Below are 21,803 nucleotides of genomic sequence, written 5' to 3'. Positions count from 1 at the left end.
CCGTTCTTTTACGGTTTTCCTTGTCACTTATGCAAAATTTGCATTTTGATGAAATTTTTAACAGCATTGGAGGACTCCAAAGAAGATATGGACATCTTATTAATGTTTTAGGTAGATAAAATTCGAATTGAATCTTTTCAATTCCGAATTTAATTCTTGGAGATTATCGAAATTCTTTTCGAGGAATGAAAAATCAGGGTAAAGAAATAAAGTGTTTTATCAGATTTTTTAAGTTGATGGAAATATCGTATTCACTAGGATAGAAAAAAAAATCGATAACCTAGAAAATTCAGACAGAAAATGTATGCATATTTCATAACGCCATAGCTTACAATTTGAAAACAAAACCTAGCTGATTCAGCGCACAGACTTTTTGCCTTATAAATACGTACAACTTAATTAACTTTAATTTTTGTCTTCTTTTATTACAAAAGCTGGTACCTATGTACAAATGTACACAACACATTAAAAAATTCAGTAAAGGTTATTTATTATATACATTTGAAAAATGTTTTGTCTGTCCAGCTGGAAGCAATTCCCGTTTTATGACAGGCAAAATTAAAATAAATTGACATTCAAATTTTGTACAACTAAAGATTAAAAAACAGAAGAAAGCAAAAGAATTGGTAGAGCAAGAGAACAAAAAATATTGTAAGTGGAAGAATGTTTGGCATTAAAACATCAAAATTTGAAGTTCTGTTTTTTTTTTTTTTAATGGTGCCACATACATATTTTTTTTTATAAAGGAACAACCTATTTTTAAAATTTGTTTTGTTTTTGTTTTTTGTTCTGTTTTTGTTTCAGTTTTTGTTTTTGTTTATGTTTGGTATTTGCTTCATTAATGAATGAACTAAAACTATACTGCCGTCATAGTGAAAAAGGAAGCTTAGAATTAGCAGGGGTCACAATCTGATATTCGAGACCTTTAACCTATTGTGATTAAAATTACATCAGAATGTGACTCTTGTAAGTTCATATCCGCCTTTTTGCTTATGACAGCAGCATAATATACATATTATTTCATTTTAAAAGCCCAGTGGCACCTACTCATCACACATTAACATTTTTCGAGTAGGCACTTGGTTGAGGAAATGTTACCTGCCCATATTCACTGCATTTGGGTTTCCTCTGTGCTTTGTGTTTCGATTACTTAATAGATTTTGTCATAAATATTCAATTAAAACCAATAATACATTGCTCGCACTGACTAAAAATATTCGCAAACTTTTTTTTTTCCTCGATGGCCTAGAGGAAAATAAGTTTTCTCAGGGCCCATGTCATCTTTGGGGATTCTGTGTGGCGGTCTTTATGAGGAAAGGAAGGAGTGAACATGTGTTTTGAAGAGACCTGATCTGGTCCTGATAATTTAAGAAAGCAATGAATAAAGAATGATCTCACCTGGAAAAGCAGGTATCCAGAATCATACATCCAGAAGTCGTCCGGCGCGTTGCCCGGCTTGGCGAGCTGTATGGCCACGCAGCGCTGCAGGATGAGTTGACAGCGCTGTGGCGTGGGGCGCTGCGGGGGCGCCCCGGGGCCCGGGCTGCGGCTGCTCATGGCGCCCTAGGCCTTCACAACTGGACCCCGCAAGCTTGCCACGCTGGCGTCATCTGAAAAGAAGGAAGCGTAAATTAGTATTGGGATAAAGGAATGAAACAGGCCCTAGAAACTTTATTTAACCCTTTTGGAATTTTGTGTCCTTTCGTACACAGTACACCTACAGCATTAGAATATTCTTGTGTAATTTGAGGAACAATCTGATAAGAACCCCAAGGAAGAATGTTTAATATCGAAAATCGAAATCTGAAGTTCTGTTTTTTTAAATGTTGATTGTATTGTTTTTGTTCTTGTTCTTGTTCTTGTTCTTGTTCTTGTTCTTGTTCTTGTTCTTGTTCTTGTTCTTGTTCTTGTTCTTTATATTGTTCTTTTTGTGGTATTTGCTTCATTAATGTATGTAAAGTTGTTCCATCTCTTTTTGTTATATTGTGAGATACATGATTTAAGAAGTGTTAACACTATGTGTTAAAATTTAACCATGGCACTTAACATTAGCCATTAACAATAATTATAATGTCTTCCAAAAAGTCATCGTCACACTGCAAAAGATATTTCAAAGTGATAATTGATTTTTAAATACTATTTATATGAAACAAAAGAAAAGAAAAGTTACGAGTAACTTTATAGTACGTCTACGTAAATAAACATGTTTTTTTAGTTTCACATAAAGTGGTATTTTTACACTCAACAAGAAAAAAAACCGATAGGTTACAATTTTTTTTACTATCTTTAGTTATATATTTCCGTTTGTATTATAAACTAATCTAATCAGTTTTTCATCTGTTTTCCAAACCTTTATTTAATTTTGAGATACGTTCAAAAACAGCAAATCTATTAGAAAATAATTTCAAACGGGCACTCTAAATAAATCGAACGATCTCAAGTAGCTTTACGAGTACTAACCTGCTTATAGTACTTTCTTACCCGGAGTACGCACATTTATTTCCTAGTTCTGGTGATATTAATTTACACATTTTCAAATACCTAAATTCCTTATTGAACAAATAAATAATCATTACTGATTTTGTGTTCAGTGATTATACACTTTCGTTATTTTGAAATATCTTATTCTCTTTGGTGTGAAGTATTATGCAATTTTGAATAAAAACATTGAACTAGCAATTAAAAGTGTAATCTAAGAGGTCTTAAAGTTGGGATGAGGAAATGAAAGTTGAATGAAAGGAATCCAGATGGGAGGACAAGAGGCATTGTATGAAGAGAATAAAGATATGTGTTCACATGGATATATCGATAATTTTAAATTTTACTACGTAAGTAAATAACGTTAGTAACAGTCCATAAAAATAATTGACAAATAACAATAAAAGAGTCGTAAAAGTTATTTGCGGCTATTTCTAGACACTCGTCAAAAATATTGCAAAACTGCCTTTACCTACGTGGTGTTGAAAATGTCAATGGTCGATGCACTATCGTAAAGCAGGTGAATATCCTCATTAATAGGCGATATTGCGAGTTTTAGCGAAATCTAAAATCTACACAAATTTACATACACGAAACATATTACTTATTTATTTTATTGATGCATGATTTAGAGAGTCATGTGGTTTTTTGTGATATTTCACCCTCTGTGCTAGGGATGACCTAGTGGATTTTACAGTTTGCGGACATAGAATCTATACATTACTATAATATAAAAAAGAAAAAAAGAAAAATGATGTAAAGCTAGTTTGGGTTGCAAGGAGAGGATGAAGAAGTTAGAGAATTATAAGAAGATTAAAAATTTGAGAAATTATTAGTAAATAGATGACACTAATCAATTATGTATATACTATACCGCTAAGTTAGGGAATAAGAATATATTATGTTTTTTTGAAAGGTGATTAAATTGATAGAGTGTAGAATTAATGGGTATTGTAGTTGTAATGTATTCCGTGTGTAAGGATCCATTTCGTAAAGGAATGGGGTTGACTCATGGTTTTTAGGTTTTCATGGATAAGGTTAAAGATTTTAGGAGCTAGGAAGAAAAAATGTCTTTGAGCTGACGTGGTATCTAGTAAAGGTACTTTGTAGTGACCGTTGGTTATTGTTCTGGTGGTGTAGTTGTGCTGTAAGAGAGTTTTGTTTTTATATTTGAACAGGAAATGTATTAGCGAAAATTTTAGGTGGAGTTGTCGTATGTTTAAGACGTTATGCTCTATGTCGAGTGGAGGGGTATCTTGTCAGTCGCTTGTTAATGACACGAATTACCATTTTTTGGGCTTTTAGAAGAGGTTTTATGGTAGATATTATAAGTGATCTTCTTTAAACTTACGTAGTTAGGTACCTACATAGATTGCATATATGTCTACGTATTATTTTCCCCCAGAGATTAGATTATCTCCACAATAGCTGTAAAAATCTAAAAAACAAATTATAAATAGAAAAAAATACGCTATTCAAATACAAAAATGTTTACAAATAAATACAAAATTCTTTATGTTCCTAATTTATTTTCGATAAAAGATTGTGCATAAAATTTGTGTTGTTCTTGTGACATTTTTAGTTCAGTCTGTTCTTTGAAGTAGCCAAAAAATGTGATTATGTTAATTATTGTAAGATTAAAAATTCAATCTTTGCAACCGAGAAAGACATTATGCACGCTAGGAAAGAAGAATTGCATTTTCGACTATTTACATCTTAGATCTTTGATTTGTTTGTGGAAGAAGATGATATTATAATATTTATTTATATGCAGTTGTCTTTCTCATTGTTGTTACACCAACATCTCAACGTATTCGATCCATAACAATGTATATTTTAATATAATATGTCCAAGAGAGGCCAAACGATGGAACATACATCATACACATGATCAAGGGTGCCCATTTTGAACAAGTCTTTATCGTGATATAATCATGTTCAAGCGGAACAAGGAAACAGAGGTCAAGATAGTAGAGGTCCTTGGATAAGACATCCCATGACCCTATGTTAATAATAGTTTAAGGCGACGCACCACGTCGCAAAACATTTAGAATCGGACCGCTAACAATAACACTCCTAATGTAGAGGTCTAAATTCCCGCTTAAAACCAGCTGTTGGTTTTGATTAATGCAAGAAAAAACATCGCCAAAAGTGTATTTTATTTTGCAAAGTTTAGACAAGCAAGCATATTTTACAAGCCTTATAGTTTATTTCTTTCTGGGCTTATAAAAAGTCTTATCAGAAAAATTATCGATTATTTCGAAGACCAAGATGTGTTCTACTCGCTGTATTCATTTAAAGCATCGAAAATATTTCTGAGCGATCAAATTTTCGAACCAAAACAGATGATTTTGCATTACTTTGTAGTGCTTTGCTTTTACAATATGAACAAAGCAACATAGTAAGTCTGTAGTTTTCCTTCTTGTCCGCGCGTTGAGTTTTGTGGTTTCTCAAAGCGGCAAAACCACACGGTTCAAACATTACAATTTAATAGTCTATTCGGAAAAACTAAGAAGAATAATGAGTTCTATTAGCTACACGAGTGCGATCTGTGTTTGGGTTACGTTTTTTTTATGACAGCGTGACAGGAAAATTACTATTGCGCAGCAAAGTGGCTTTAACATTAGTTGGGTCAGTTTCTTAGTGTTGTCATCAGATTTCATTATCAATTTTATGCTAAGAGTGCCCTCATTCCGGCATTATTAGGAAAACCTAATAAAAAACCTACGGTAAGTAGGGGTGAAGTTTTTTTTAGGGAATTCCACGAAAACATCGTCCATTGCATAGAAATCTGTGCTTTAAAACCACGTTAAACGTCTTATGTTGTCATTATTTTATCCGGGAAAATGTAAAGACACAACGTACTGGCCCATGTTTCTGTAGTAAATTATTTTTCTCGGCGAATATTTTTGATAGGTGGAAAGTTTAACTGTATATTTGCGATCTTAAACACGAACGGTACATTTATCGATATTCCAATATTTGTTTCAAACAAGCATACGACAACTTTGACTCTGCCCACACAAAATTTATTAATGGCCGCAAATATTGTAGGTACAACAAGGTGACCATCATTCGCATTTAATGGGGTTTTTGTGCCAGTTTTTTATGGTCCTGCCACTGAGAGCTTTGTTGTAACCTCTCTTTCTGTTATTTTCTGTCTTTATGTGCGTCGTTGATGAGAAAAATAAAGTTTTAGAAGTACCTACCTGGCTACTCAGATCTGATTACCAAACACGGCTAAAGCCATTTCATGCAAACATTTCGATTCTGTCTGATGGTCTTTCAACAAGGCGATACTAAGAGTATCTACCACTCTGGTATGCCTGTAAGGTTGGACGAAATGATTGTACCGCTTCACCCAGTTGGTAAGATTCACCCCAGCGTACGGTATGTCAGGTTTTAGTCATGTTCTATCGTTCTTTGACCAATATTGTTCTTTACGACCCTGACATGCAATGTAGTTCCGGCATTCAACGTATATAGATATATTAAAGGCCAGCGAAGCAATACTGACATTTGAAAGACACACCTGCTATATGTATTTTAACATCTACTATTTGCTCGTTGAAAAACCCATCCAAGGATATGCGAATATATTTACTATTATACTAACACGTTACTTCTTACACTTAATTAATTTATATCACGCCATATTTCGGTCCTTACAGATAACACTAACCCAATGGCTGCTCGAAAACTTTTATGATGACGAGGACCGACTTTTTTTACGTGTACCTACCGAAATCTTACTATCCGGAGAACATATTTCAAACAAAAATTTCTGTAACGAAAATGTTCATGGACAAGTCATGCATCCAATAAGATGTCTATCCACAATGTAAAATGAAATCTTCGTATGTAGGTACTCGCATATACCAATTTATAATAAAAATATCGCTATATATTGCAAGATTATTAACGGATTTCATTCAAACGCGCTCAATTTCCACCTGAAACTACGTAAGTTTAAATATGAATCTTTTATCCCTGAACTATGTAAAATCAATGTACAAATGCGCACGTGGAACATTAATTAAGTTTTAAGGTGAATACAAGGTATGAAAAAACACGGTTCCGGATATACGAGTATTTTCATGGCATAATATAATTAATTTTTAAACATTTTTTGTTAAATAGGTACAACTAATTAACTAACTAACTAACCGTTAGGCCGTTAAACAACTCGGTCTTGGCACACTATCCTTGCCTCATTCACATTCGTATATCGTCTCATACATACTGCTCTATTATTCTGATTCTTTACTACATGGTTTCGACTCAAGTATCTGATTCACTTGGTCAAGCCATGTCTTCCTCGGGCGTCTCCGACTTCTGCTACCATTCACATTTGCATCATGTATTATCCTTACACTTCTTTCTTCGCTCATTCGCTCTACATGCCCAAAAAAATCTAAGCGTCCCTTTCTTGATCTTACTCATCACGCTTACATCAGCCTTGCACTATTTGCGGATGTTCACATTTCTCACACGATCATACATGGTTTTACCACACATAAGCCTCAGGGATCTCATTTCTATAGCATTCAATCTACTTTCATCCTTTTTCTGCCAGTTCCATGCCTCACTTCCATACATCAGGGTAGGTACCAGCACTCCATTGTGGACTGCTAGCTTCGTACATATTATATTATACAGGTACATATTATATTATAACTTGCGAATTTCCTAGGATAGAAAAAAAGATTCAAGGAATGTAACCAAATGAATGCAGGGACACGTGGAATATTCCCAAGTGTGGGCTAGGTACCTACTTCACACATAGAAATGCATCAATTCGCTAGTCCCTAATAAGGAGCGGTCGCATGTCGCTTTGGTATGTCACCAAAATCATAACTTGAAAATGATCCAAAATATATTTTTATATTATATATATGCAAATTTTAATTGCCTTTATGTTTTAAGAATTAATTAATTTTCTTAAGGAAAAAAGAACGACTTTTTTTTCTTTTGGTAGATTTTGGGAATATCTTGCAGGAATCGTCCCCATTATCCCCCTACGAAAAACCGCCTCCATTCTAACCCCTTTTAAATTCATAGAATTCGTTCAGAGCATCATACTTATAACGTTACCCTCTTCCAACATTATACAACAACTACCATGCTCTTTCCACGCAATCCTCGCGTGTCCTCATTTACTTGTCCCCAATTAATCTGCCATTAATTTGGTTCTTCCAGGTATTTTCAATACTAAAACCGAGTACAATTTTTTTATCATTCTTTAACAAAACAAAGGTATAAGAAAAAGAAACTAATTTTATATGTATAACAATAAGGACGGGTTGTTTCAGAGAATTTGAACAATTTCTGTTATTATTTCAGTTCTGATGTCAAGCAACTAGCCTATAATGATATAATAACAGAACTTGAATAGGAATTTCGCGGAACCCGAAAACGAATGTTGAAATTTGATGAATTGTTCAAATTCGGTGCCCATTCTTAGGATGGATTTTTTCAGAAAATTTGAACAATTCTTCAAATTTCAATTCAGAAATTTATCAGAAATTGTTCAAATTCTCCGAAACAACCCGTCCTTAAGTCAAATAGTATACAAATTTTTATTTATTTGAAATTGGCCCCTAAACTAACGAAGAGTTTAATGCCTTTTGAGTAACTTTTTGTGTGTTCATCAAACTAGTTTTTAGAAGCATTTGAGCCTGACATTTTCTCACAGGACAGGTATCATGTATCGATGGTTTTTTTATGAAGACATTGCGTAACCACACTTCAAATAAATTTTAGCATCAAACATCTGCATACTGACATTTTCCGACCAATTAAAAGTTGCAACTAATTGTTTTACATTGATGAAATTAATAATGTTGCTCTCGACTAATTAAAAAATTCCTAAACAAAGAGACGGGTTAATTAAAGCGGAGAATAAAGTCAAATTTATGATTAGGAATGGGAAACGGGGCGCCTTCGGAATCTCGTCACGCGACTTATTACTATTTTCATTTGTACAAATTTCACACGCCGCCATTTCTATTAAAATATAGTTAATGACAAAGTTCTTGTAGTTTCTATTCGCAGTCTCTCCGGCTCTGAGGTAACATCTTCGCTTCCCAGCATCTATTAGCGGTTCCGTCAACTGTTCTGAATCTCACTACATCTGCGAACAGGACCGCTTCGAAGGGTAGGCCAACGTTTACCTACTGATGATGGACAGAAATGAAAATTCATGCTGTCCGAAACGTTGGTTAACGAATGAGGAAGCTCAATACTGTATAATACCTCAAAAATAATTTACGGTAAAAGTTAGGTTAGGTTAGGTTTTTAGACCAGTTTTATTCCAGCGGTTGTTGTTTAATTCTAACAGTGGTACGTGAATTTCAAATATATGTAATTTTGTCATCTTACCATTAAATAAGTATCTACCTATCTATCCAATAAATTATACAGATTCAAATAAAATAGAATAATTATGTAGGTTATAAGAAATCGTATTAAAATACCAATCTATAAATAAAACCTTCTTTTGCTTGACGTTTATTACAGGAAAAATATTATATCAGACACTAAAGAACTTTAAAATTCAATGTTCATATTTAATGAGCCGGGTAAACATTTAATTATATTAGATTGTGCAATGTATGTTGCGCACACGGCAGTCGACCAAGGGGTGGGTTCTTGAATTAGCCTCTCGGTATAACTTAAGTGAGAGTTTAGTCAATTTGGTTGAGCGGTTGTATCAATCAGCAGTTGAACGTAAAGTTGAACCGTGTCGTGGTTATCAAGTTCAATGGTTTTACCGCCAGAGCATCAACCACCATCCAACCACTCAACTCTCCAACCAAGTTGGATCGTCAGTAGACCAGCATTTCTCAGTCTGCCTGGGGAGCCGTCGTGCATAGTTGTGTATGAACGAATATACATAAATGAAATGCAATAAATAAGTAATGAGAGTAAAGTTTTTACGGAGTTTTAAACCTTATAAAAGGATCTTGCTTGTGGGATACTACGATCATGTTTTTATTTATTTTATTTTATTTTATATTATAGAAACAAACAGTACATGATTTACAGAGATGAAACAATATACAGGAATAAGATACTTCATGTTGGGTACCTGTGATATGTTTCCTTGTAATATCTGCTAAGTGGTATGTTTATTCCTTAATTAACAGGTGACTTGTGTAGTTTATAGGTGTGTGTAATGTATGTGTGAGTGTTTGTGTGTGTGTGTGTGTCTGTATGTATGCGCATCGAATAGTTTAAATTATTGACATGATGCCACGTTTGAATTTGGGCAATGAATCCGAAAAAATGTCAATGTTAGAGTTAAGACAAATATTATTTAAAGTGGAGATATTTTAGTAAAATCATTACCTTTGACTTTTTTCGTTTCGTAAGCTATTTTTTGCCCACGTTCGTCTTTTCCCTTTCGAGTAGTTAATGATACTACTACTGCATTTTTTAATACAGTTGGATAAATGACGCGTGTGTTACCCATAGTAGCAAATGGCGAAATTGAAACAACCATCGCGTCGCCTGTACGCAAGACTCGGCGGTTGACACACAATGGTTGAAACAACCAAATTGAGTCGTCCACAGTGGGCTCGACAGTTTGCAATCTGAATAGGCACTGCTAACCACCTATCGACAGCCGGCTCACCGATGTAGCACACGGAGAAAATGAGAATGGCTGACATATTGAAACCCCGTTAAAAACGTAATTGCAACCCATTTCCTGACAAAATATCAGTCCATTCAGAAAAGATCGAAACACGTATCACACAAGTGTCCTTTTCCTGATAAATATAATGACAAAATGTCAAAATATTAACACACCGCCATCCTCGCCATCATTGATACTTTGCTAGGGAATACTGACAATATGTCAACTCATTTGTTAGAGGCCTGCAGTCCAGTTTTCAACAGGGGTACGAATAATTTGGCCAGATTTTTAATAAATTAGCAATATTTTATATCAATAATTTTCCTCAATTACAGTTGTACCAGATAACAAAAAATTCAGCAGTCTTTACGATTGATTCATTCGTTATCATATCTACATTTGAAATGATCAGTATGTATTTATGTGGACAAAAGTTCACTTTTAGGAGACGCTAACTCCAAACTTTTAACATTTGCGATAGCTATCTCGCACATGGAGGATAATGATATCAAAGTCATAATTATATATTTTTTCTCATTTCTATCTTAAGGCGATTTTTTTTGAACATGCGGCATTCTGCAACCCTCGCGACGGCCCTGCTGTGACTAACTTTCAACTCTGGTACCGACACCTTCAGATGCTGAGGAGTAATTCATACGCCTTACAGATAATACACAGTAACCTCCACCAGAGACATAATAGCATAATATATGACACAATTACTTCTAATTACTAGATTAGACGACACACTTACTGGATGTTGGATTATATGACAGCGGTGACGTCTGATTTCTCAATGTCTAATCCTGTCTAGAGGCGGCTTACGGCTTACCATCTACGTATCTACCAATAGTGCCTTGAAATAGTGAAGACATATTTAGATGATTTTATTGCCAATTATTGCAAAAAAACCTACTGCAAAGCAATAAGTTTATTAAATATTTCAATAGAAAGATTGTGGAAACGTGGCATCTCGTATAATCCATTTATAGTCGCTTTTAACGATAAAAATAGACGAGAAGGTCATGAAAATGGACATACGACATACCTACAGGTGTGGAACTATTGACTTTGTGTTAGTTGCATCAGACATTTTCACAGCAGCTGTTATAATTTAATGCAGGTAAAATTTTATATTAATGCAATGCACTACGTCGTGTAATATTTTAAATCGAGCCGCTATCAATAACAGCCCTTACGTAGATGGCGATAAGGTTTAAATTCCCGCTTAACACCATCCACCTGTTTTGATTTATGCAAGAAAAAAACATGGCCAAAAAGTGCCTTTTATTTTATTTTGTGGATGTTCAGCGATAAATATTAAATTTTTTTTCGATCATTTTATAAATAACTTAATTTGCCATATTATACAATAAAATCACAACCGAAAATGGGTTTGTAAGTAGTAGATTTTGAACTTTAAAGCAGTTTTCATAGGCCTTATACATTATTTTTTTCTGGGCTTATAAAAAGATTTATCTAAAAAATACTGGATTATTTCAAAGGCCAAGATGTATTCTACTCACAGTATTTAATTAAAGCATCTGAAACATTTCTAGGCGACCAAATTTTCAAACCAAAAACACATGATTTTGCATTACTACGTAGTGCATCGCCTTAACGGTAGATTTGTAGTGGTCCATATCACTATTCACTACTGCTGTACATATATATTTTTAAATATGTATTTCTATTTGAATTGTTCTTTTGGTTTTCGGGGATAAACGAAAGCAAATATTGGAAGCGGAAATCAACCCACTTCCCGACATCCGATCGAGCTGAAACTCGCCAGATAGACTCATTGTCTATGACAATGCATTATATCAATCTTTTGATGACAATCACGTGCACAGAAGCGGGCATGCGCGCATTTCTCTGAAATCAGATGAAATTCCAGCAGTTAATATACGAAATAAATGTCGGCCCTACCCGATAGGCATTTAGCAAAGTTGTTAGAGTTGATAACTCAATTTTCTGGGTAGGAAGGTACAATCTTCAGTCAAAACCAATAAAAAAATAAAGTTTTAAAAGACATATTAAATTAGATGTTTTATAGTAAAAAAACTTGTGTCAAGAGTTGAGCTAAGCTGATCATCGGGGTCTGGGTCCTACCCAGGCGTGGTGAGTTCGATTCCTTGGTGGTAGTATTAGATTTTCAAATTATTGTCAGGTTATTCATAACCCGTGAATGCCTTTCGTAAAAAAATAAGTATTTTATGGGTATCGTCGTTTTTCGTGAAAAAATCACTTCCGAAGTTTTAAAATTACTGAAATGACCAAAGACACTTAAAAACTGGCAATTACATTCTGTACTAATAATCTAGCGTTCAAAATGGAAACGTTAAAATCTCATAACCAGCGACTTACAACTAATGACTAAAACCTATGTAATCAATATAACTTGTTTCTGACAACATACGACTAACATTAATGCACTTAATATTATTTATACCAGACAACTTATAACTTTAAACCTATAATACATAACTAACTTATTTCGCACTAACAACTAATTATTATGTACACATAAATGAGCAAGTTCCGACTTACGCTATCAAATTAAATCTTATTTATACCTACGGACTTATAAATAACATCGTAAATGATACTTAATCTCGATAGTTTGACATTTGTAGACACATACGACAAAAATAATTACATACTTATGAAATTGAACATGGAGAGAATTACGGCTATTGGAAATACACATGTCAAAAAAAATGTTATTTAATACGTTTAAATTTATAACAAGTATTTAAGAGTCCTAAATAAATTTCTTATTGAAAAAAATAAAACCAAAGTTAAGTTAGGTTAGGTTAGATTAGGTTGGGTTAGGTTTTTGACGTGTTTAATTCCAGTGGGTGTAATTTAAGTAGGTAGGTGTAATTTTCTTTATGTGTAATTCCACAATATATAATTATGGCAGTGTAATATTGATAAGTCAAATTCACGTCTGCGTAATTTTGTAAGAAAGAAGAAGAAGATGGTTTGAAAGGAGAAATGTAAATAAAAGTGAGAATTGTTGATCTATTAAAAATCTCTTCAAATTGTTGGTAATCTGGTTAAAAACGAGACTGAAGGCCGCTTCCTGATAAACTTTTAGTAAAGTCGTAATAATATGACGTGTCTGTGCATCTATGTTTGTCTTAATAATATATAATGACTAAAAGCGACAATGATTTTTATGAACACGTGTTCCGACATCGTGAGAAAACATTAGTATTTTGCTAAAAGTTTATGAGGATACCTATCAATTCATTCGTTAATGGCCCATGAAATGTGTTATAAATCGGTTGAAATCGGAATGCGGAGGATTAAAAAGGTACTTACCTATCTACCCAATAAATTATATTAATTCCGATAAAATTTAATGATTATGTAACAATAATCCCATTATTTAAAATGAAAGCTTCGTTTGCAAGAAGTTTATTACAGGAAAAATATTAAAACTAAATGTGAATTTACTAAAGTACCTACTTGCGAAATAGATAAGTACCAAAGAACTTAAGAATTCAACGTTCGTGTTTAATAAGCCGGGCAAACATTTAATTTATTATATTTGTGCTGCATAGTTTCCGTGAAGTTATTTATTCACGACAAAAAGTTGTATTTGAAGATTCTCCTCGAGGAAACAAGAATAGATAGGTAAATACTTAATTCCTAAATTATTTCATTCAAGTATCTACCTACCGGAATGTATTTCACCGAAAAATCACATTTTTATTATTTATCTATGGTTCTTTTGTATGTCATATTCAAACATCTTCTGTCATCGCAAAAAACCTTCTAGTCACTTAATTATTCGGTTGGCATTATGTCATACAGTGAGCACTGTACACAAAAGTTCTAGACAATGACACCTCAACGTTCCGTGGCCGTTTATACAAGTGTATGATTTGAATAACAAAAGGCGTGCAAATACTTCTTATTCTCAGGCATACAAACTACATACCAACTTCTGTCAATATCTCCATGTTTGCTCAAGAAATGTTGTCGAATTTTGGCCGCGGTGTTCGGGAGCAGAATTCACCTTCACCTTATTCCAATTCTGTTCCGTGTTCATTCCATTTGAAGCTGCGATATCGTAAAATGAACTATAAATTATTATACCAAAGCCACTCCTTTAAGTCTGAATGCTTTTTTGGGTATACTCAGAATCTCCTTGTTAATGTTATTAATAGAAGTTTTGCCCCTTGGCACTTACAAGGCAATAACAAAACACGATAATTTGAGAGCATGTCTTAATAAATTATGCAACGCGGAATATTTATCAGTTAGCTTTTATCTTATTAGTTCAGGGCGAGCATTCATTGTGAGAAACTACTAAAAGCCATTAAAATATTAATATTATATCGATTTAACGATTTACGTTATTACTTCTGCCCACGATCTACATTGTAACTATGTATCACTGAGGAAAAACAGTATATGTCTTTTAAACATAAAATGACACCCGCGATGGACTTGCGCTCGCCCTGCGTAGATGGTCGTAACTGACATGCAAACCGCCCCACGTAAACTATTCTAAAATTACATACGATAGTATACGCTGTAAAATAATATTGGATTATTTAGTTACGATAAATGATTTTGTCAAAAAACCTATTTATATATTCTTTGTTTTTTTTTGTTAACTCCCACATAAAGTTTGCATTATATTCAAACTAAATACATGAAAAACTCAAAATGACCATTATGTGTGTTACGATAGTTTATGTATTAGAGGTTGCGTTGGAAGTGTTTTGTGGACATGTTAGTAAAATCAATTTGTACAAATCTCAAGTGCATCCCAGTGTTGAATTTGGCAGCCACCTCTGGTCTGGAGCCCCAACAATAAATTATAAATAATTTAATAAACAGTGTAAAAACGGAAGGTCCATTCGATAGATTCCTCTAATGAACAAACGGATTGTAATTTTTATAGGACAGGCGTCAGGTGGGAATTCTGTCCTTGTTCTACCGGTATTTTAATGGAAGATGCTCCAATAATTAGCGTCATTGAAATCTACGGCACTAGTGCATAGTCACGCCAAACGCTCTCCCAACATTATAAGTAGACGTATAGCATCTTTCAAATTATTATTTGACTTCAGAAAAGTGAAGTTGAAAAAAAACATAACCCTTAATATAGATACTGAAAAAAACAATCTGAACTTTTAGAATATGCTATAATATAAATCGACGATCGTATGAATTTGTTGTCGTATGAAAAATAATGCACTTGCATATTGGTCGCGCGATGAGAGTAGAATGGTGTATCTGACAGTCTACGGCAGTTATATCTCTGCGAAGCATTACTAAGAAACAACCTTTTTATGGAAATAGTACGTTGAAATTACAAAAAGATATTTCTCAGTAACGCTTCTCCAGGTTATTGCTGCCGAAAACGTAGATACACCGATAACCCAAAGGACGGACTGTTTCAAAGAATTTGAAACATTCGTCAAATTACAAAGTTGATATTTAAGTTTTGTAAAAGTCCTATTCAAGTTCTGTTGCTGTCAAAGTATTACGAAGCAACCGGCCCACGATGAAATAGTAACAGAACTTGAATTAAACTCTCACGGATCTTGAATTTTAACTTAGAAATTTGATGAGTTGTTCATATTCAGAGAAATAACCCGTCATAGGTATGTGTCATCCTAATGCGCGATTTATAAGTACCTACGTAGCCGGACTTAAGCCACTCGCGTTGTTGATATTAGGTAGGTACTAGTACTACTAGAATGGATTCTGGAGTTTTTTTACCCGAATAGGTCAGCGAGGTCTCACAACGGCGTGTTTCCCTCCTTACAGTATTTATATTTAGCAGAGTACAAGGACATTGGCTCGTTCAAAACGTTTCCTAATGACAAGCGTTTCGTCATAAATTATCCATGCTTTAAATAAGTATTATTAAATAATATTCCCGCCATTAGCGGCGACAAATCTCGCCGGTAGTTCGTGTGATTGTACGGACTACTTTTGGACTGCTTTGCTTTTTATGTGCGAGAGAATAACGCTCCGTGAAGTAAAGAATATGCACGACTTGTTTCGTAAGGAAATTAGTATGTTCACGACTTCAATCCAAATAAATAATCGCCATCTTGTTTAAATAAAATATACATGGCTTTTAAGAAAGCAATTTTTTTTATACATTCATAGTTTTATTCAAGTAATGGACACCCTCTAATTTAAACATTGTAAACCGCGTTACAGGAACGTATCGCGAAATAACATCCTCATATAATTTTTGAAACAGGGAAGGTAATTTTTTTAATATACTAGTCGAAGTCCCCGGCAATGTCAGGGCTTTACGCAGATTTTTTCGAAATCAGATGTAGACAGTTTTTTTAGTTTTTTTTTAATAACCTAATGAGTAAAATCTCATATTGTAATTGCACGTGCCGTGCCCCGTCAGGGTAAGGATACTGGGTTGGAGTCTTAGATGTGACCGTATCTTTTTCTGATTTTTCTGTTTCAGATTTTCATTTAGGAATAGCTAATATTGTATTCAATAATTAAATATTACAATTTGAGGTTTTACTCATTAAGTTATTTAAAAAAAAATATTTATCCTAGACTTGCAGAAAAGTTAATAGATGTCGCACATTAGAATAAAAATAAGATATGTTTATCTAAAGACACTGTCTAGATTACATTTAGTTCGGGTTGAATATTGCAAACATACATAAAGATAGTTGCCAATATAAATGTGCGGTGAGAAAAATTAAGACAATGTTGGTAGTTCTTATTCGAAGTACATACAGTTAAATATGATCGAAGGAGATAGGGTCCCATTAACTCAGTTGGTAGAGCAGTGTCCCGGCACGGCAAAGGTCTTGGGTTCGAGTCCTAGATGCGACCTATCTTTACTGATTTTCTGTTTCAAATATTCATTTAGGAATCGCTAATATTGACTTCAATAATTGGTCATTTTTCTCTTATTTTGAACATCTGTGTGCAAAATATGATCAAGTATCGAAATTCTGCTTTGAGGGGTGGGAAAATGGGATGGGGTGGTTTTTTGGAAGCTCATGTAAATATTGATTTGAAAGTCAAGTGTGCAAAATTTCATCCATCTCGGAATAAAACTGTTGATTGGATGTTAAAAAAAAAAACAAAACCAGGCTTAAGTGGGTAGGCACAAAATATAATTTATGGATTTATTTTTTTTCGAAATTGTCGAAAGCTTGTTTTGTGTTCGTAACTTTATATTAGCTCAATCAATTATCACGTCATTACTAATATCTATCGGGAGTAGCTACCCGCCTAGAAATAAAAAAGCTAATTATTTGTTAGGTTATGTAAGATTAGAATAGGTTAGGTTAGAATACGCATTTAGCAAGCCAGTAGTGGTAGATTACAACTTATACCAACCCACAATTCACCATAACATATAATTTTAAATATTTTAATTTTTGTCTTCGCGAATAACTTACCACCGCGGAATACAGTATATTATTTGATGTGTTCAAAAAATACGTTCGTAACACAATACTTAACATCTAGTTTTTTTATATAATAATATCTCCATTGGACAACACATTACACAACATGATATTATAACAATCTTGTATTCGTGATTGTCATATGAAACTAGATTACGACGGTATTAGTGTCAGATATATATATAAATATCGGTCCACTAAGATGCATTTTATTATTGGCATAGCAAAAAAAAATTATTATACCTATAACTCGATTTAATCTTTATGAAATACTATGATGTAAGATTATTAATAATAATACAGCATAGTTTTGAAGCTGATCATAGGATTATGTTGGTAATTTGGTATCCATTTTATTGAAAATTAATTGATAATACGACACATACATGTATCACAAGTGCGCGTCAAGTGTACACCGTACACGTAGAACCTACAGATGTGCTACGTGCATACAGCGATGCAATGCGGATTGCGGCAGACAAGGGCGGGATTGCATTTACGGGATGCAATCACTGATATATTTTTATTTTTTTTAAAGAAAGACAAACATTCCCGGGTTACGAATAACCTGAAAATATTTGAAATCTCCTACTACCACCACAGTAAGCTCAACAAGTTGCTTGTGTTGTGATGGAGGACTTAGCCAGCCGAGGAATTGAACACACTACGCCCGAGTGAGACCCAAGCGCGATGTTAACTCGGCCACCGAGCGGTCGGTGATATTAGTTTTTTAAATTATTTATTTAGTGGAGGTCTCAAGATCAAGTCTCGGTCGCAACCTAATATTATTAATTTCTGTGTTTTATTTCGTTTCATATCCTTTGAATATTATTGATATCATATCGTGATGCATTTTTGGGTTATTTTGCTGGGTGGGTTTCCTCCTTTTTTAGCCAACCTTTCAAATAGAGACGACGGGGCATAGTCTAATAGTTCTTGGTATACGGCACTTGACGGCTATAGCAAAACTAAACGCCAAAAACCACATTAATTTAACTCATTATTGTACTGAAATACTAAGGCCCCAAGGCAATTAACTCGTGAAACACGCATCACTTCTAAATACATAAAACACACTTTATCACAATCAGTAATGCTGTCCGCTTCGGTTGGATAAAGAATGATGAAACGCAACACGGCATAATAACTCAAAAATTAACCACGATAGTAATTTTGACCGTGAAAATCTCAAAACATATCTTTATTGATATTTTTTGAATTATTACTCATTTTCAATAGACGACACGTATAACATGCCACGACATCTACATCATGAGCTATGAGCTTTGAAAAATTGACTGTTAAAAAGTCAGATAAATGTATTTTGAATTATGATGTTTACGAAAATTTCTTAAAACTAGATAAAAACTCGAGCGAAACCGAGCAGTAAAACAAGTCGTATATCAGGAAATTAGTTGTTTATTCAAATTCAAAGTGCATGTTTATTTTAAATGTCACTCTCTCGTAAGTTTAATTCGTGTAACTAATTTAATTTTAAAAGTATTGGATAAATTTCGGGATTTATTTTAGAGCTGAAATTCTGGGACTAACTACCGTATTATATATTCCTCATCTTCCAGAATACTACTGGAGGTAAATAATGAGTTAATGAACATCTCCAATTTATCACTAAACAAATACAATAGATTGTTACTGAGGCAGTTCAGCTATGTATAATTTTTACTACTTCTTGTAAAAGCTCCTGTAAAACGGAGTTAATAAAGAAATAAATCAAATAGCCGGAAAAAATCTCACAAATTTCTCAATCGATTCTTCAAAGTCGAAGCCTAAAAGCTTTCAAAGTGACATCATACTAAATAATAATATATTTATAGTTAATGAATATTCATAAGCGCTCAGTCATTGGATATGAATTAATTCCATTTATAGGCACCGGTAAGAGTAAAGAGTAGATCACCTCGAAATATCCAATGTCTTAGATTAATCTGTAATGACAACTGCACGGTTGGTGGAGGCCATAATGATAAGAGTGTCGCTATTTGGTGATTATTTCGAAGTAATATTCGTTTACCGTTTGTTGAAAATTCGGTATCCCTCGGATTCAGTGGTTCAGAGCATTGGCATTGCAGTTCCGTGATCTTGTTGCAAATGTTCCTTGGACTTGTTACAAGCGTTCCGTGTATATATCTTGTTGTTAAAAGTTGCAAGCGTTCATTGAATATGTTTTAAGTATTCAGTGAACACGTTACAAGTGTTCCGTAAACTTGTAAATTTAAAACTAGGAAATATACTTTTATAAATTGTTTTGATAAATTTAAAAAGAAATAATTTACATTTAAAGTCTACATCGAATATCAAGCTCACTCCAAATGAGCCTGATTTTTTTTTTAATTTTTAAAAATCATTCGCGTGTATGTTTTTTAACAAATGTAAAATTTAAAGACCCTGAAGATTTAGTTATGTCATAATTTACTCGTAAGTATACATTTATACATAACTGATGCTGCTGGATTTTGCTTATGTCGAAAAGCTCTGAAATAGTTTTAACGTGATTTGGAGAAGTTCTTAAGAAGATATTTATATACTTTACTGTGCACAATTTACAATACATTAAGGTCTCCCTTTTAATGTCATATAATACCTATAGTATTATTAACGAAAGATAGTAAGTAGTTTTAGCAAATTTCACCAGCGTAGTTATAATTTTCATTATCTTGGTGATTTTGGTGTTCACCTCAAAAAGGTTACGAACCGCTGTTCTAATTAAACAGCATCCAACAGACTTTCAGTGAAATGTCTTTATTCGCAATGCACAATGCAGGTGTCCGGGGAATGCGCTCAGGTAAGTAGATATAGGTAGATAAGCTCAGGCGAATTTGCACTGGGTGCAACTCTGTCGTTGTGTGGTGTCTTTATCGATTTAGTGAACGTTTGGCTGTTTGCCAGACTCCATCGACCTCTACACCCACACGTCCCGTCTGCAACACTACCCTGCACCCTTTACTGGTACTGGGCATTGACATATGTCAACGCCGCTATCTTTGGCGATTGTCGACAACTGCTGATTATAACCGTTGGAAATAACACCGACGTTGACGCGAACACGAACAAAGATCGTAATAATGTGAGGAAATCCAAGCGTTGGGGAGTCACTGTAAGGGTATTGGAAGTCGGGACTACTATAACGACAACAATTATATTTTACTTGCTATCGGAAGAATCGATTGACGCTATAGCGCTACATATCCGCCGTATCGGTTAGGAAAGTCAACCGAAGGTCCACAGAGACCTTTCCAAATTACGCTTACTTATAATTTCAAATTACTCATATTCACGAAGTATAAACTGTTAAACCTTTTTATTTATTTGGCGCCAAGACTACCCTCTTTTTAAAAATAAAGTAAATCAAAATTAATAATATTATTATGAAGTTCTGCAAGTATATTAGTGTTTAATATTGTGACAGCGTCGTTCAACACTGGTTGTGGCACCGATTAACTTAGATAATAGTGCCTCACTCAATTGATTTTCTAAGTAATTTTTATAAGAAAATTTATTTTTGAAAATATTAAAAAATCACTTAAAAATAAAATAATTCTCTATGTGGCATAGCTATAGTATGATAATGCCCTCGAAAGCCGAAACGGCTATCCCAATAATAAAAAAAACTAAAATGCTTGCACAACTAAATAATAAAATTGAAAAAAATCGAGCCCTACGAATTGAGCACAATCACAATAAATAAATAAAAACTCATCTTATATCCAACTGTTGATGCAAATTTTCATCAATGACGTTTGGCCTTGATGATATATAGCGGTTATTTCCAACGGTCTGGTATATTTTGATACAGCACTACCCTCTACTCTGCACCCTGTGTTCTGTACGCCTTTACCCTGTATGCTCTGGATGTCTTTAACCCCTCGTAAGCCTAACTTTCTAACCCAATTACTCCACCCAAGTCTGACACAGCTTCAGCTGCCTACGGTTAAGTACCCGCTTGGGAGTGACCAAGAACACTCAACCCACTGTCTATAGTGTCTATAATCTGCATTATTTTATCTTTCTCATTTCAGGAAGTTGCAGTATTATATAACTTCTAATAGCCGACATCCACGATTTACGTGCATAGTTCATACGATCATTATCTGTTTATTATTTCTTTTAGTACGCACTGATGAATAATAATGAGTCATTACTCATTACAGGCCTAGTGCCATAATAGTGAAACTGCGTGAGATAGCATGTAGGTACAATGTACGTGAGAGATGCGTTGGAGGGTACTTGAGTTATGG

The 21,803-nt window shown here is 34.0% G+C and overlaps 1 protein-coding gene across 1 annotated transcript in view; it reads right to left on the bottom strand.

The window, feature by feature from the left end:
* Positions 1–21,803, bottom strand: part of ko (Stork-head domain-containing protein knockout) — a 114,755-nt gene that overhangs the window by 41,051 nt on the left and 51,901 nt on the right. Inside the window, exon 2 of the mRNA XM_089633394.1 lies at positions 1,399–1,610. Coding sequence (XP_089489520.1) covers positions 1,399–1,557 — 159 coding nt within the window. The 5' untranslated portion in view covers positions 1,558–1,610. The remainder of the gene's footprint in view (positions 1–1,398; positions 1,611–21,803) is intronic.

This window comes from Hesperophylax consimilis, chromosome 1 (assembly GCF_061612785.1).
Source record: "Hesperophylax consimilis isolate HC1 chromosome 1, BYU_Hcon_1.0, whole genome shotgun sequence".
In the NCBI taxonomy this organism is placed as follows: domain Eukaryota; kingdom Metazoa; phylum Arthropoda; class Insecta; order Trichoptera; family Limnephilidae; genus Hesperophylax; species Hesperophylax consimilis.
Note: the sequence above shows the minus strand (reverse complement) of the source record. Positions and strands in the feature narration are given on the sequence as shown.